Consider the following 18852-nt stretch of genomic DNA (forward strand, 5'->3'; position numbering starts at 1 on the left):
ATATAGTGTATATATATATTATATATAGTAGAGATGAGTTCTCACAATGTTGCCCAGGTTGGTCTCGAACTCCTACACTCAAGCAATTCTCCTGCCTCAGCCTCCTAAAGTGCTGGGATTACAGGCATGAGTCACCAGGCCTGGCTGGTTTTATGGTTTAAGTTTCTCTGTTCAGGTCTATGACCCATTTAATTTTTGGGTAAGTTGTGAAGTAAAGTCAAGGTTTTTTGTTTGGGTTTTTTTGTTTTTAGTATATGGATATCTACTTGGTTTAGCCCTATTTTTGGGAAACAATCCTTTCCCATATTACTTTGGCACTTCTATAAAAAAAAGGAATTGTCTATATATGTATGGTTCTTTTTTTCTTAAGTAATTTGAGTTGCTGTTTATATATATGTGTGGTTCTACTTCTGCATTTTTTATTCTTTTGGTTTGTATGATTGCTATATAGAAAATACTAAGTAATCCACAGAGAAGATACTAGAATAAGTGTAAGCAAGGTCACAGGATATATGGAAAACATACAAAAATTGTGTTTGTATCTACTAGCAATATACAATTGGAAATTGAAATGTAAAAACAATTCTGTTGAGTGACTCATTGATTGACTGGGCCTCGCTCTGCTGCCCAGGCCAGAATGCAGTGGTGTAATCACAGTTCACTGTAACCTCCAACTGCTGGGCTCAAGCAATCCTCCTGCTTCAGCCTCCTGAGTAGCTGGCAATACAGGGGCGTGCTACCACATCCAGCTAAAATACAATTTATAATAGCATCCGCAAAAACCTACTGAAGAACAAATCTAATATATGCAAGAGCAATCAAACGCCCAAAAGACTTTTTAATAGAAACTAATAAGCTGATTCTAAAATTTATATGGAAAAGGCATGGTGGCACTTTGGGAGGCTCAGGCAAGATGATCACTTGAGACCAGGAGTTTGAGACCAGCTTCGGCAACATAGAACTTGTCTCTACAGAAAAAATAAATAAACAAAAGCCAGGCATGGTGGCGCATGCCTACAGTCCCAGCTACTTGGGAGGCAGGAGGATTGCTTGAGCCTGGGAGGTTAAGGCTGCAGTGAGCCATGATTGTGCCACTGTACTCCAGCCTGGGTGACAGAGTAAGATCCAATCTCAAAAGCAAACAAAAATTTACACGCAAAAGCAAAAGATCTAGAACATTAAAGGAATCCTGAAAAAGAAGAAGAAAGAGGATTTAATCTATCTGATTTCAAGACTTACTACAAGGCAACAATAACCAAGACATCAAGATAGTGTTACAAGTTCACTTAGATTTTGTAATAAAAAGGAATTATCATAATTAACAGAGAGCACTAATTTTAACAGCAAAGATTTAAAGTAGTGGGGGGGTAGCTTAACTTTTGATATATTTCTTTAAATTTCTGTAGTTTTTGGAATGTATACTTTATAATTTGGTATTTAATTACATATATTATTTGCTAAATTTTTCTGTTTCATCTTTTTAACTAGACTATAAATTCCTTGAAGTCAGGAATCACAGATAATTCTTTGATAATTTCAGTGCATCTATATGGCATATGCTTTACTGAAGCATATGAAAAATTTGCTGAAATTACTAAAATATCCTAAAACTACAAAATAGGCTCCCCACAAAATCCAATCTCATAAAAACATAGTGTCATCCTATTCTGAGATGAATGAAATGACTAAGGTGAGTCTGTACTGCTATCCAGTCATAAATTCCAGGGGCCAGCAGTAGTTATGAAATAAATCCCCTAATCTTAGCTGCAAACTGCAGTCTGCTGACAACTGGCCACACTGTTTAATTATCAACACAGATGGTTCTTGGTGCTGTGGTTGATGATACTTCCATAACAGTGGCAGCCATTCTGGGAAATCTCTGTTAGCTGATGCCCATTTCGTAGCACCAATCCAGGAAGACTGTGCAGAGGAAATCCTGGGAATTAAGGGACTCACTCTCACACACACATTACCATCCTGCATTTAAGATGTATTGGGCAGAAGACAGAATATGCATTATATCTGAATTTTCATCATCATGAGGTTTTACTGGAACCTACTAACAGGCAATTTATAAAGCAATAAATAAATGAATGGCAATGGTCCCAAATTGTTTAAAAAAAGAGAGAGAGAGAATTATTTAACTCTTTTCTTACCTGATGTACCAACAGTTCCGCCACTTCTACATGATTATTAAGGGCAGCCAGATGTAAGGCAGTATAACCATCATCTTTCTTCTCGTCCACAATCCATGGTCTTGGTAATTTAGATAGTAAAACACGCATTGCACTGAAAGTTAAATTCACATTATTTCTATATTTGCATAATTTGATATATTTTCTTTAGAAAATACACTCAAAAGAAACTTTTGCAATCAAATGAAGATACTCCTCTTTAAAGAAAATCATGCTCTTAGAGACAAATAGAAATTCCACTTTTCTAAATCTCAAATGTGCAGCTTTAATTTTTTTTTTTTTAAGAGATGAGGTCTTGCTATATTGCCCAGGCTGGCCTTGACAGAGACAACAGGTGCATGCTGCCATGCCCAGCTAGCTTTTTGGTATTTTGAGAGGTAGACACACTATTACTATCTGGGAAATAGAATCAAAACAGAATGGAAGTGCTACAAAGAGGAAACACAAGAGGAAAAAAACAAAGAGAAGAGAAATATACCCTAATGAGGGCACCACTTTGGCTTTGTGGAACCTCTCAGGTTCAGTATCAATAGTATTTATTAATAAAACAGTTAATGAAGAACAGCCAGATAACAATTTTTAGAAGTAGGAAAAACTTTGATAATTAAAACACTATATATGCTGAACTATCTTAGCTGACAGATTATTGTGTAGCTGGTTATCATGAATTGCAGAGTTAAAATTTGACATACGTCATTTAGAAGTGGTAAACCAAGTTTGGAGCAAAACACACAAAATGGCCATTATAATTTAATATTTAAAATTTAAAAATCAGTAATAAAATATTTCCAAAGCAAAAAATAGAAAGTTATACAAAAGAGAACTAAAGATGTAAACTCCAGGCATCGAAGAGCAGAACTAAGTTCAAGAAGTCTGAAAATGGGTTGTGGAGGCTCGAAGAACCTCTAAAATTATACTTAATCATTTGGAAACTTTTATTAAACTTTTTTTTTTTTTTGAGACGGAGTCTTGCTCTGTCGCCCAGGCTGAAGTGCAGTGGCCGGATCTCAGCTCACTGCAAGCTCCGCCTCTGGGTTCATGCCATTCTCCTGCCTCAGCCTCCCGAGTAGCTGGGACTACAGGCACCCGCCACCTCGCCCGGCTAGTTTTTTGTATTTTTAGTAGAGACGGGGTTTCACCTTGTTAGCCAGAATGGTCTCGATCTCCTGACCTCATGATTCACCCGCCTTGGCCTCCCCCAAAGTGTTGGTATTGCAGGCGTGAGCCACTGCACCCAGCCTTTTATTAGACTTTTTAAACAGGTTTATGAACCCAAAGTATACTGAGAATCACAGGTTACAGAGCCCCTTCCATGGCTGTAACTGAGTTATAATCACTGTTTGGGGATAACAGACTTCTTTGGAAAGCTATGGGCTCTCCTCCAGAGAAATGCATGTCAAAATCTTTACCTATTAATACAATTTTGGGTGAGTCTACAAACCCCTAAATCCCATTCATGGGCTTCATATAAGACTGAGGTTTTCTGCTTTTGTTTTCAGTCACTAGAAAGGATTTTAGTCCTCCTCATTCCATAAATTAAAATAAAATACTAGATATTGTACAGACTTTGAGATTCTAAATGGGAAAAAGTATTGGTACCACATTATACTACTGATGTTTGGATAGTCATGATGTGAATGCCATACATATCTCTTACCCTACACATCTGAGCACGTAAGAAACAGAACTTACAGGGGTAAACAGTTCTGGAAAATTTTAAAGACACAAGTATTAAATCACATGAAAAGTGAAAAAACATTTTATTAAAAATAAAATGTAAAAATAATAATGTAAACACTTGTCATTGACTTAAACAAAAATTGTGATATAATCATGTTGAGAGGAATGGTAGTAACAGAGGGTATTAGTATTAAATCTTCATTTTCCATAACATGAAATCACTAGATGCCTATAACTGATAAATTAAGAAATTACAGGATAAATTACAAGTTGTTGGTGCGGACAAAAAAGGGGTAAGGAGGGATGAAGCAGAAGATATTTATCTTTCATTGTAAGTTTTGTAGTAACATTTGACTTAACTATGTACATATATTAGCTTGATTAAAAACTTTTTTTTTGTTTTTTTCTGAGACAAAGTTTCTCTTTGTTGCCCAAGCTAGAGTGCAGTTAGTGGCACAATCAGAGTTCACTGCAGTTTCAACCTCCCAGGCTCCAGTGATCCTCCTGCCTCAGCCTCCCGAGTAGCTGGGAGTATGGGTACATGCCACCATACCCAGCTAATTTTTGTGTATTTTTTGTAGAGACAGGATTTCACCATGTAACAGCCCAGGCTGGTCTTGAACTCCTGAGCTTAAGCCATCCACCAGCCTTAGCCTCCCAAAGTGCTGGGATTACAAGCATGACCCACCATGCCCAGTCTAAAAACGTTTTTGAAATCAAAACACTAAGATAATATTTGGGCTTATTGCCTTGAAGTATTTTTAATATGCACCTGTATTCCTTTTAGCCTCTTAGATATATCACTGTTACAGAAAGTATTAAATTATAGTGTGGTTCACAGTAACTTCATCAAGTTTTTTTAAAGTCTTTTAGTGAACAGATATTTCTGAGAAGCTGGTTAACAGAATCATGTTTCCCACTGTCTTCTATTCTAGTTTCAGAAGTACATTCTCATATTATTAGGTTGGTGCAAAAGTAATTGCAGTTTTTGCCATTAAAAGTTAATACAATGCCAACAGCTCAAAGAAAGGAAACGGGTAGGAGAGCAATTTCTCCTCTGGGCACAAGCTGCTGGTGGAGATGAAGCCATTATGTACTTGTTCTTCTGGTCTTGCATGTCATAAGCAAAAAAGCTAGGGGAAGTTGAAGTCCCTCAAAAGGGCCATGGCTCAGAAAGTTATTAAGACACTTACACAGAAACAGATATGTATTCTTGAAAGCCTGCTGGTTCTCTGCTGTCTCCTTACTTTGTGTCTTTTTGGGTTTTTCTCTCAGTAGGATATCTACACATAACTGAACCGTTAGAACAAGGGAAAGACAGCAATTCCAGGCTATCACTTAAGTGACAAAAATTGTCCTAGTCTCTTCCAGATCACCTTCTACAAAGTACTCAAATCCTAACATTAAAATGCAAAGGTAATGCATTTAATAAAATGTTTTTTCACTTTTCACATGATTTAATACTTGTATCTTTAAAATTTTCCAGAACTGTTTACCCCTGTAAATTCTGTTTCTTACATGCTCAAATGTGCAGGGTAAGAGATAATGTATGGCATTCACATCATGACTATCCACACATCAGGGAGGTAGTTTTCATCTCAGAACAAATCTACTCTGTTAATTAATCCCACTTACATAAATGTTGCAAATTACAATATTAAATAATCAGAATTAAAATACCATCTTTATTCCTCTTAAAATGCTGAGAAATACACCATAAAAATAAAAATTGAAAAAAAAGGGGCATTATTTAATAGAAATGCCTCATTTTAAACTGATTAAATGAACTGTTAAAACACTAGCAAGGTATTTTAAATAGAAATGGTGATTTGAGATCTCCCATAGAAACAATGTTCTATTGGCAAATGAATACATCAGATAAGTTAATTGAGTAAATAAAACATACAGATAACAACTAGAGCAAAAGATTTGTAGAAAAGGAAATCCAGAAGTCCAATTAAGCTAAAAATTCAATCACCAGGATGGAATCACAATAAAAAAAGATAAAAGCTATGTGTCTTTATCTGGAAAATAATAACTGGTTTTAAAAGAGAGAGAGAGAGAAAAAACAGTTTGTGTGAAGACTGGAAAAATAAGGAGAAAAAAGATTTGTCTATGTATCTTCAAAATTATCCACAAAGAAAGTCTCCTGACAGGCAATCGTGGTATCCTTTTTTGCCCTGCAGTAAAATACTATATCATCACATGGAAAATTATCACAGGTTAATGACACTGTTAAGATCATCCAATCAATTGTCCTGCTCGCCAATTAATTTCCAATTTTAATTTAGCTTTTCGGACTAGATCTGTTTTCTCCCCTAGCAGAGAAAAAAAAAAAAAAAATCTACTGATTAGCTATTTTGAGAACTGTACTTAGCAATAATATTTCTTTCTGTAAATAGTAATTTGACATTCTGACTTACATATCAATCTCTTACAAGCTTAAATAATGTTAGTCAGTCATCTCAAGTCCAATTACTTCTGGACCCATAAAGTTAATGCCCAAACCTGGACCCTGTGAAGCCCTCACTAAGCATTCTCACCTATAACATCTCTAGCTCATATCCCTAACTATAACAAATGGTCATGATTCATATCTAATACCAAAAGTGCTATAGAAATCTCTTACAAAATACCTGTAAGGGTCAGGTGTGGTGGCTCATGCCTATAACCCGTAACATGAAACTTTGGGAGGCCAAGGCAGGTGGCACTTTGGGAGGCCAAGGCAGGTGGATCACTTGAGACCAGGAGTTCAAGACCAGCCTGGCCAACATGGTGAAACCCGTCTCCACAAAAAATCAAAAAATTAACCAGGCATGGTGGTGTATGCCTGTAATCCCAGCTACTTGGGAGGCTGAGGCAGGAGAATCACTTGAACCCTGGGAGGTAGAAGTTGGCAGTGAGCCAAGATCACACCACTATACTCCAGCCTGGGGGACAAAGCAAGACTTTGACTCAAAAAAAAAAAAACAAAAAAAACTATAAGGCTATTGTAAAAATTAAATGAGTTAATATATGTAAAAACGTTTCAGTATACGGTCTCAACTTCAATATAATAGTATTATGACAACTTTTAAGATTATAGACATATACTCAAACATAGTACAAATTCCTCTTTGCCCCCTCCTCTTTCCCAATATCCTCACATATACATACACATATGTACGAGATGGAGTCTTGCTCTGTCACCCAGGCTGGAGTCCAGTGGCTCGATCTTGGCTCACTGCAACCTCTGCCTCCCGGGTTCAAGCAATTCTCTGCCTCAGCTTCCGGAGTAGCTGGGCTTACAGGAGCACACCACCATGCCTGGCTAATTTTTTTTTTTGTATTTTTAGTAGAGATGGGGTTTCACCATCTTGGCCAGGCCAGTCTTGAACTCCTGACCTCATGGTCCACCCACCTTGGCCTCCCAAAGTGCTGGGATTATAGGCATGAGCCTCCGCACCCAGCTTCCTCCTATATTCTTGATCTTGATAACCCTTCTTACCATTTAATCAGCCATTCTACTCAGAAACCAGGGAATCATTCTAGACTCTTTCCCCCTCTTCTTATGTCCACATTCAATTTGTCCTGACATTTCTCCTTTTTAAAACTAAACTGTTCTTCCCAATGGCCCCCAGTCTCCCTTCCACTGTATTCTCTATACACCCTACACAAATCTGACCATTTCACAATTTTCACATATCCTTTTTAAAAAAATCTTTTAAAAATAAGACTAGTCTTGATAAAAAAAAAAAAAATTCTAAAATATACTTCCCTGCCTTTAATACACTTTTAAAAGAACATGAGACTAAACATAATATTTCCTTGAAATCAATTACAGCAAAATCAACTTGATTTTTACTAAGCTGTGGAGAAACACTACAGATAGCCCCAAATAAAAACCAATGCAAGGGTCAACTAGCTAGGAGTGGGTGAATTAATTTTTGGTTTTGTTTTTAAATAATCTATTTTAGAGCAATGTTAGATTTATAGAACACTGCAAAGCTAGTACACAGTTTCCATATACTCCTGATCCTTGTTATTAACATTTTACATAGTATGGTACATTTGTTACAATAAACCAATGTTGAAGCACTGTTATTAACCAAAGCCCACACTTGAGATTTCCTTAGTTTTATTCAACATTCTTTCTCTACTCCAGAATACCACATTACATTTAGTTGTCTTTTCTCCTTAGCCCCCTTTGGTTGTGACAGTTTCCCAGACTTTCCTTGTTTCTGATGAGTCTGACAGTTTTGAAGAGTACTAATGGGATATCTGTAGAATATTCCCAAGTTGGAATTCATCTGATGCTTTTCTCATGATTACACTGTGCTATTGGTTCTTAGTAAGAAGGCCACAGAGATAAAGTGCCATTTAATCACATCACACCAAGGATACATACTATCAGCATGCCATGTGACTCCAGAAGTTAACCTTGATCACCTGGCTGAAGTAGTGTTCGTCATGTTTTTCCAGTGTAAACATTTCCATATCTCTAAACTATGCTCTTAGGAAGGAGGTGACTACGTACAGCCCACATTTAAGGAGTGGGAAATTATACTTCACCTCCTTGAGGGTGAAGTAGCTACATAAGTTATTTGAACCAAGACCTATAGCCCGCTCATCTTAATCAAAAATTGCCAACCCCCTCAAAAAAAAAATAATAATACAGGGCCTCAAGAAAAGAGGTCATCTTTGGGCCCAGCCTGCAAGGTATGCTAAGGGAAAGTTAAGCAAAACAGCTTCTGGTCACCTCACTCTCATGTCAACAGTAGTAGTTCAGAGCAGCCTGTCTCCTCTCTTTCCATGGGACAGGCAATCTTAGGAAGACATACTATAACCACAAGGACAGTTGCAGGCTGTTTCCTGCAGCACTTTAGTTAATTAAGAGGAGACTGTTAAGCTGCAAGAGCTGAGGTCTGTAGAGTTACTGGGATAAAGGTGTTATCAGCTTGAGAATTCAGTAATTTTGTTAAGCCAATAGACTGTCTCACCTGTGGAGTATAGTATATGAGATTTGGAGATATTTTTCCTAATGCTCAATTTGGTTGTTTTCCAAGAGGTTAAGGACATGGATGTTTTAAAGATAAGATCTTACTACCAGTTAAGCAGGCATTTGTGAATAGTGCCAAAGAAGCATTAAGTTCCGGAACAACTAATAGCAGTGCCTAGCATAATCCCTGGCACATGACAGCACTCAAACGTTTGCTGAATGATGAACAAATGAGTTCTAAGAAGTAGAGGGGACAAGCAGCTGTCTACATTGTTATGTAGTATTCAAGTGGCACTGGGTCAATTTTTATGGCCTGCCATGCTTTGCAATCTTTCTTCAGAGGCAGGCAACATTTTCCCAAACCCTACTAGCTAAACTGTGGAGGACTTACATATTAGCATTACTTAACTCAAAACAACATTAGAATAGTACTGTAGTACATATTAGGTGTTCAATAAACGCTTGCTAAATTAATGAACAATCTCTCAAATAGGTAAAGTAGATTAGTTGAGAATTCAAAAAGGAATTTATTAAGAAAACTGATCAACTGCTAGTAGTTCTTTTGGGCATGCTAAAAGCAGGTTACTATACAACTGAGCACATTTTGATCAAAAAGGTATACTTCGTATACCTAGTATAGGGAACTCAAAGTTTTGTTGAATGGAAGAAATGAATAAACAAATAATAAAATAATCAATCATCTTTCTGAATATACTGAGGCAAAGATATTAGCAATATATATTTGGTGCATGGTTGGGTTCCCAAGAGGAATAATTTCCTAACTCATTTCATTATCACCAATCAGAGGAGCAGTGTGGCATAGTGGTGAAGAGCTCCCAGTCTGAAATCAAATTATCTGAGTTCAAATTCTGGCTCTAGCCACAACGGCTAGTGACTTCAGCAGATTACTTAACTTCTGTGCCTCAGTTTCCTCATCTGTAAAATGTGAGAAGAATCACAAATCCTATTTTATAGGGCCATTACAAAAATTAAATGAGTTAATATTTATAAAGGGCTTAGAAAGAGAATCTGGCACCTAACACATTATATAAGTGTCTGCTTAAAAAATAAGTACTTTCACTGCCACAAAATCGTTACCAAAATGGGGTACTTGAGAAAACTGAAAATTAACCTACTTTATACCCTGAGACATGTCATCTTCTCATAATATGAGTAAAATTATTTCAGTATCTAGGAAAGTTGTTTAAAATTACCCAATATCTAAAGTAGTAGTCCTTATGTCCCTGTTTTAAAATAGACATTCAAAATAATTAAACTGCTATGATATTAAATGCTAAAGACAAAAAGAATGTGAAGGACAAACTTCTGTAAGTGTGTAAGCTCAGAAAACTCGTAATAGTTCTTATTGTTTCTTAAGAGGACGTATTTGGATTACAAACAAGGTATAGTTGGTTTCTCTTGTGCATTTTTACGTGAGATCTTAAACTATATCTCCACAGGCTTACTAGATTTCATGTTTTAATATTTTTTCTTTGATTAAAAAATTTTCAATATCAAAATCTATTGTGACTATGCTATTAAAATTCAAAACAAAAGTATTTTTACCTCTGAGTCACATACTATGCAACAGAGTTACAGACAGGTTAATGACTATCTCAATCTTTGTAAAGTATGCAATGATCATACCTAAAAGTTACTTCAGAAAATTAGAGAAACATGACAATGTAGAAGGGACAGAAAAAACACTACACGTTTGAATACAAAGTAGAATTCATAATAAAATGCATTTGAATGCTTGTATAATTTCTCAAAAGCATACTATACTGGACCCTGTTTTTACCAAAGCATTATTAAAAAAAATTAACTGAAATTGACAGTGAATTGTTTTAAGTAGCACTTCCAAGAAATCATTTACATACTATTTTCTTCTCCCTTAATGGTGTCTCTCCACCACCAATATACAGGTCCTACCTACCATTTCTATACATTTTCCATTCAAATACTATTCAATAAATTTTAAAAGCATGTATATGGCAACAACTAGCTCTAAAGACAACCCTACAAAATTCTTTCAGGCCGTTAGCTATGTAATATATCACCATCCATAACTTTTTATCAATCAAAAAATCAGGTTATAAAATATATTTTGGCGGCAGAGGGACTTCACCTGTTCCATAACTGTCTAAAGATTGTCTTGCTACTAGCCCGGGTAATTTTTTTCCTCTTTCCTTTTTTCTCTGCAGTGCTTCTAAGTATAGTGACAGTGCATCAGGCTTTCCTAGTCTCAGCGCAAGCTCAGTGAAAATCTGGGAAATGTAAGTGGAAACATGAGAGACCGCTTTATTTGGCAGTGCTTACCCCCCCCCAAAAAAAAGTGGGGGGCAGGACAAATGGCAAAGCAGTGTTTGGACCACAGGATGAACAATCAATAGGCAGAAAGCAAGATTAAGGCTTCCTCAGCTTTTGGATCGACAATCGACAGCTGAGAGGCTATTTTTTGCTATGGTTGACTAAATATGGTCAGGGAAGAGAGAGGCACAAGAGAGCCTGTTTGCCTGGGAGTGCATGTTTCAAATGCTTAGCTGCCTATAAAGCTGTAGCAGTTTAGCCTGTGGTCACTGAGGAAGAATATAAGTTAGCCTCGTAGTGACCATGTGGAAGTCCTGACCTCGCTTGCAGACTTGACCTCTGGATGTGACAAGGTAGCTTCACTACAGATCTACTATTTAATCCTGGAAACTAAAAACCAAAAAAAAAAAAAAAAAAAAAAAAAAAAATCTAAAAGCAAGACAGATGCAGACTATTTCCTAAGAAGTCAGAAGAACCCAATGTATTCTGGAGGGCAAAGAAAAACAGGGTGAATGTTTACAGTTATTTGGGGGGAATAAGGTGTGTTTTGGGTTCTGGTTTGTTTTTTTTTTTGTCTTTTTTAGACTATAAAATTAACTTCTGCCAACTTTTTCCCCTCTTCTGAAGAATTTCATCTTCAGAATGAAAGCTAGGTTCATTTTCTTGGCCTTTGTAGCAACCTTTTTGATTGCTTAACTTTCCATACATAACTGTGCAAGAGTGTTATATGACATTCCAAATCAGATGGCCAACACTGATTCAATTTTATTGTAGAGTTTTTTTGTTGGTGGGGTTTTTTTTTTTTTTTTTGGGTAAAGGGAAGAGGGGAGGAGAGGGAAAAGTAAGCTTGTTTTTTGTTTGCTCGTTTGTTTTTCAAATTTATCTTAAAAGGTGAGGTTCTGTGTTCACTGATACATCCCCTTCCTTCACCGGGCTCATGAAAAGAAATGCTGAATCAGCGAATAGAGTGAACGAACAATCAAGATGAGATGGCTGCTGCTGATGTGATTCTCTAGGTCATTACCTTTCTTCCTGCTGCAAATGCTGCATGACACTAAGCTTACAGGTAACCGAGCACCACAGGCCTGTACTTTTAAGGATGCTTATGACTTTCTGCATGCTTACCTATTATTGACTTGATATATGTTCTCATTGTTAAATTAAATTCTATCTAACCATAGCCTAATTTCACAATTCAAGTTGAGAGCTAATGTAGTGTAAAAAGGAATATTGTTCAAATACCATGGCAGTAACTTTTGATCTTAAAAATGTACAAATACATTACTGTCATTTACATTATTAAAGATTTAGTCATTATTGTTTCAGATTAAGTGATGATTTTGCATCTCTAGTAAGTCATATCCTGCTTCCAAAGTATACTTATTTTCTAAAACTATTAGCTTCTATTTCAAGGTTTAGTCAACCAAGAAACTTGGCAGATCATAAAATACTTCTGAATGCTTACTATTAATTGGCCACAAAAATAAATCAGAACGTGCACGGTGTAATTCTAATGCTGCATTGCTGAAACTGCTGTAGTGCTGGACTAGCTACTGCCACATTCTGATTTGCTCTCTATAAGCTGCACTAGCTTTTTGTCACAAGCTGCAGAAATTCTACTATCCCTGCCCTTTTTTTTTCTCCTTTGCCAAATCTGAAAATTTCTTGAGGTTTTAAATTAATCTTCTAATACCATAATAACTGAAGGCTACTTACCAACTATAATTTCTTTTCATGCTAAATCATCAAGGTAAATAAAACCCAGGTGCTCATAGACTAAAACCTTTCAGTTCTTTGAAGTGATACTTTGTAAAAGTTGATGATTCTGACAGTTATCCTTTATACTAAAAAGATTAAAGAATCAAAACAACTTAAACTCACCAAAATTAGATACTTCTACATCTATTTGAATTTGTATTCAACCCATAATTGTATTTAACCCAAAGAGAAGCACCAAAGTGCAAAATTCAGGTAAGAAACCAATAAAGAAAAAAGAATGACAAATTTTCAAATGATCATGAGTCCTTATCTGTGACCTTATAAAACACTAACAAAAATTCATAATCTTTAAAAGTTCAATTCATCCACACTCATCCTGGTTTTTCTCCTTGTTGTTTCACCTTCCAGAGTCAATATCAGAAATAGTTACTGTTAATTTGTTAGGTTTTGAGTAAGATATCTAGTTTGTAAAAAAAAAAAAAAAAAATTTCAATTTAATTAATTACTATCTACCTGTAGGATCTAGAAGCAGACTACAAAAAAAGAAGAAATTCACCCTGAAGACTGAAGAAACACTAGGCTGATCTTAAGTTTCTGAAATACACTCTGTAACACTACACTGATTCTATGAATCTCTTGCAAAAAGAATCAAACCAGGACAAAGTTCAACAGATAACTGGTCAAATGTCTAGGAATGTCTATGTCCACCAAGAATACGGAACCGTTAATGCCATGCTTCAGGTAAACTTGTTACAAAATTTAGTCTTCGATACATTGGTCTCTGCAAATGATTTACCATTGCTCTACATCAGTAAGCTGAATGTTTCACTAACAAATAAGAAAATAAAATATTTCATGTTTTTACAGCTAACAACTTAGTAATACCTACTCAGAGTACATACTTCTTTATGTACCCATATGAACATACAATGCTATGGAATGTAAAGAAGTATGTATTTTTGGTAGGCAATAGACCACCAAGAGAGAATTAAACTGAGCTAAAAGAAGTTCTTGCTTCTTTCTACGTGAATGACCTTCATATGGTAAATTAACCTACTCATGAACAGATGACCTTTGGCAATACTAACACCAAAAATAAAAAAAGGTTATCTACTACTTATAGATAGAAACTATCCCTAAAGTTTTTATTTCATGAAGGAAAAGAAGATCCAGTGAAGTAGATTTCAATTATCATGAAACTCCTTTTAAATTATCTAAGTTTAAAACATACATCTTACATTTTTAAATTAAGTACTCTCATTATTAAAATTTGACTGCAAAAGGGAAAATAGTATTACTAGCACAAAAGAATGAGGAATACACATGACCTATTTTCTGTCTCCACAATTTAATCTTAATTTAAGTATATCTCATTAGTAGGGCTCACTGATTTGTATAGAAAAATAAGATATTAAGAGCTAGTTTCATTCACATGATAAGCTATTTCTTCTCATTTTGATAAATGTATAATCTATTAATATTAGAGGAATTTCTGACCAAAAGTTTTGTTGTTGTAAAAAGGCTTTCTTTTCTGACAGCTACAAATATAGTGGCCCTTGTCCTTCCTTCTCAAGTTTATCAGGGTCTTAATCCAATCTCTACTTCAAATGTGAAGTTAAAACTTAAAATTAATTAAAATGTAAGATTTAAGCATGAAAAATGACAAAATTCTGGTCCACAGCTGTAAGTCAGCAGGGTATATTGGTAATAGACTACCAAATATTTAAAATAAATTAATTTACTATCTGTATTATCTTTGAATTTGCTTTCTCCAAAGAGGGCATGTAAAATGAAAGCACTGTAGTCAAGAACCAATTCATACAGATCAAATAACTGTTTTTATTGGTACTATGCAATTACAATTCAATTTCTCTAAACATGATCAATCCATTGTTTAGAAATATCAAAATACTTTTATTTCATGCAGTTTGTAGATTTTTTTTTTAAATTCCAAATGCTGTTAGCAAAATTTATAAGCAGTACCTGTTTTACGCTAATGACAAAGTCAGAAAAAAAGAAAGAGTAGTATTCACATATTCTAACCATTTCTTACCAAAAGTATTATTTCAACTGAAATATTTATACATGTATAAAAAGCATATTTTAAATTTTTTGTATCAGAAATTAAATGGAAATGACTAAGTTTAACTACAGTTCATTTTCTCTCTGTTTTTAATAAGACAACTAGTTAATACAAAGATGATTTTCATTTTATCAGATTACAATGAAAATGACTATAACACATGGCATCATATATGTTACTGCATGTTTATTGGAAATTATAAAAGGCACATAATTTTATAATTCTGTATTTTCAAAGAAATTAGTTCAAAGCTTAGCCCTTTTGATCATCCACAAAACAGAATGACAACGATTCATGTCTATTTGGTAAGTTTACCTGTACAGGTCCTAAATACCTAGAACTCAAAATATATACCTCAAAAGTAGAGGCTCTTCTATAAAAATACTCAAAGAGTATTACTCGTGTTTTATAATAAACAATTATATTAGTCATTCTATAGGTATACAAGTTGTTTAATAATCCTCAAACATCCCAGCAACTAAGAATCTCTTTGCTATAATATTAAAACGATATAAATAATCCTTAGAAAATAAAATGACATGCTATTCATTTTTAAAAGTAAAATTATATACTGATTCTGGTGCTTCCAAGTTTAACTTATCTAAGAGTATTTTCAATCACTCTAAAATGTCACATCTATCACTTAGATCAGCTGTTCATTTTTAACTGAGTACATATTAAACTCTGGGCATCTGCTGACACTGGTATAACTCAAACATTTCAACTGTCTCCCTGACAGGGATAACAGATGCTGACATTATCAAATGCTGTACTATTTTTTTCCCATGGCCTCTCCTTGCCCCGATATGGCCAGTATATGAAACTGAACTGCCATCCAAAAGCACACTTGAGCAACTGGATCTGCTAAACAGCTCCCATATAACTAGTAAAAATAGAAGCCAGTGTTATTGCTATCTTCAGCACTGAAGTTCAGGCAGTTTAACACCTGTTTCACTTCTACTAGAATAAATGATGAAAAAGAATCGTAGTTACATTAATTTCACCAGCAGTATGATACTTACCAACCAAGAGACGAAGAATATACTTAGTACAAGAATCATTTGCATATTGCCAGAATTAGTGCTGACCTCCCAGTTTAGTTTAAAACAGTAACTGTAAGGAATATTTTTCTACTCCATATTTCTCTGAGAGCACTTAACTTTATAGGCAAATTATAACTTATCAAACTTTTATGCAAGAAGACACCCCTCCCAGGATATTGAAATCAACAGTAAAACCATATTATAACAAAATTTTACTCTGATTTTTCAAGTATTATTCACACGATAGATTTTAATACTTGTATTCATGGATTGTAACTAACCACCATGTATTACTAAGTCGATAATGAGAAGTAACTAGGCAATCTGTACCCAAAATGAGAGCGAACTTAGTCAAGGAAACAGACCTTTAAAAGGGTTAAATTACTAAGCTATGATTAGTAACACTACGTACGCAAAAACAAAGAAAAACTGGCATGTACGGTAGTTCCTTTCGACACAAGTCCAAGCAATACACTGAATACACATGTGATCTATTTATAACTCAAAGGGCAGAGGTACTTTCTTAAGGCCATTGATGTTCCTACACCCATCAATAATTTGCATTAGCTGTCAACTATAATGCTAAAAGAAGCAGTGGCAGTAGAAGGGGGTGACTAACAGAACTCTTCCCCAAGCTTTTAGCTTACCTACTTAAGTAATCTGGTTTACTGTCTAAAGATAAATGGAAAACATTACTCTAAAATACATCAAGGTCTATTTGTTCCTTTAAATACTATTGGTTTTGAAACAGCTTATTGTCTACATGTAAGAATTAAGCAAAGACTTCGGCTGTGGACAAGATTAGAAAAAGAAGCAAAGATGTTGAAAACAAAGATGTACATTGATCATTCCTTAATGCAGTAATGTGTTAAAAGGAAAAGACTTTTAAACCATTAAGCGCAGGAAAACAGTAGGAAAGTGACTTCACAATGGAAAATTTGACATTCGGTGACTGAAGCATTGGTATGATAATTTCTAACACTTGTAGAAGGTCCATGACTGTAATTTTACCAACTGTTTTGGATTCCATACTAGCAGTACTACAATGCTTTGCTAGAGCTGGTAAAATGGAACCAAATCGCCTCTTCAATGGATTTGGTCCCCTTCAACCAGCTGTAGCTATGCATTGATTACCACGGGAACCTTTTCATTTGTGAATATCAATTACTTGTCAACTAATTTCAACTTATTTACATTATTCAGACTGTGATTATAATCAAATAACTTGTTACTGTTAACTCTACCTGGAAAAGCTAGAATGGTTAAAGATGTTTATAAAAAGCTTATGAAAAATGTATGGATGACTTAAGGATTTCAAATAAAAATTTTACTTACTATGGTCTCTTGGTATTAAATTTCTTATCCTTCAGAAAAGAAAAGAACTGGCAATAAAATGTAGGCTATGCTTTATAATAACAACCAAAAAAAGAACTTCCTTCAAGGAAGAAAGTATCTGGAAAGGTCACCTAAAACCCACCTGAAAACACAATGGGATTGTACAGTGTGGTTTACATGGATGTATGCATATTTAAATTAAAGAAACATTATATAACACTCTAGAAATGTTCAGTCACTATCTTCCACAGTATTGGCCTTTAATTTTACCGCTATTTACCTGAATGTTAGCAGGTAAGGTGAAAAAATGATACTATAGGATATCTTGAGGAGAGGCTTAAAATAGTATCTAGTTCTTCTGACCCTGAATCAAAGTTTTTTAGTCCTCAAAAAAGAAAGAAAATGCTAAGCATCACTACTTTTACTCATGAAACATTTCACCTCTTCATATTGTTTTCACAGCTGTAAAATGAAGAACTCTGCTAGTAATAAATACTATGACTCTCCTCACTGTCTTCTTTGTCCCTTATAAAAAATATACACACAATATTCTCCTTCAGTGGGGATAAACTGAAGGAAAGAAAAAAATGACAATTTATTCAAACATCCATATAGTTTTCTTAATGATTGCAATAAGACTATAGATAATTTAATATTATTTAATTAATAGAGACAAACATTTCAGCAATTAATGAAGATTACTGAAACAAGAATAGTTTAAAAACCCAGATGTTCACACATTCTCAACTCCAGACCACTCCTCCATTTCAAAATGAACATCATTCTCTAAAAGACTGTGGGCAAAAGGAGACATACATAAATACATATCTTATCACTTCATTCAAGATCTTCTTCCTCCTATTAATTATATCTCAGTCACAGTAAGTACATTTGTGTATTACAAGGCATATGGTGTTTGACAGTAGATGCATGAGCATACATTAGAGAAAACACACTCTAAGTATCCTATTACTGAATAGACTCAGCTATATTTTGTAGATAGCACTCAGCATGTTCACAGTTATAAGGAAAGCATTAAACACCAAAATACAGTACAGCATATCAAATCTTCAAATAGTCAACAGAGTCTTGTTTACAGACCATATTTCAGAATTTAAAAAGCAAAAAAAGCATCACAACATTCTAGAGGGAAAATTATGAGTTGCTCATATATTCAGTAAGATTTTTAGTATGTATCTTTGTGGGAATTAGTAAGTAAGTAAGAAATGCCTGTGAAATTATCTTAGTACCAACCTAAAAACAACATATATCACTTCAGGTGATTCACTCGTATTTTACTTTTCTTTTCACATTCAATTTCTATTCAAGAAAAATTTGTAAATACTATATAAACTTTATAATTATATTAATGTTATCTGTACTTCCAAAATACCTGATTGTTTTTGCCAGCTCTGCAGAGAATACTGCTGACTAATTTATTTTCATGCCTGTGAGGGAGCTCTAAAAACTTAGCTAAAAATGCAGCATCTTTACAGAAAGTACCTAAGT

The 18852-nt window shown here is 34.7% G+C and overlaps 1 protein-coding gene and 1 long non-coding RNA gene across 2 annotated transcripts in view; one reads left to right on the forward strand and one right to left on the reverse strand.

Moving 5' to 3' along the window:
- The window catches only part of MIB1 (mindbomb E3 ubiquitin protein ligase 1), a 144590-nt gene that overhangs the window by 23416 nt on the left and 102322 nt on the right, over positions 1 to 18852 (reverse strand). Inside the window, exon 13 of the mRNA XM_011957771.1 lies at positions 2157 to 2289. Within this exon, the coding sequence (XP_011813161.1) occupies positions 2157 to 2289 (133 nt within the window). The remainder of the gene's footprint in view (positions 1 to 2156; positions 2290 to 18852) is intronic.
- LOC105523041 lies at positions 11170 to 13560 on the forward strand. Its single transcript, XR_001003524.1, has 3 exons — positions 11170 to 11671; positions 12055 to 12229; positions 13402 to 13560. It is a non-coding gene; the product is annotated as an uncharacterized LOC105523041 (long non-coding RNA).

The sequence above is a fragment of the Colobus angolensis genome, unplaced genomic scaffold (genome assembly GCF_000951035.1).
Source record: "Colobus angolensis palliatus isolate OR3802 unplaced genomic scaffold, Cang.pa_1.0 Scaffold45, whole genome shotgun sequence".
NCBI lineage: Eukaryota > Metazoa > Chordata > Mammalia > Primates > Cercopithecidae > Colobus > Colobus angolensis.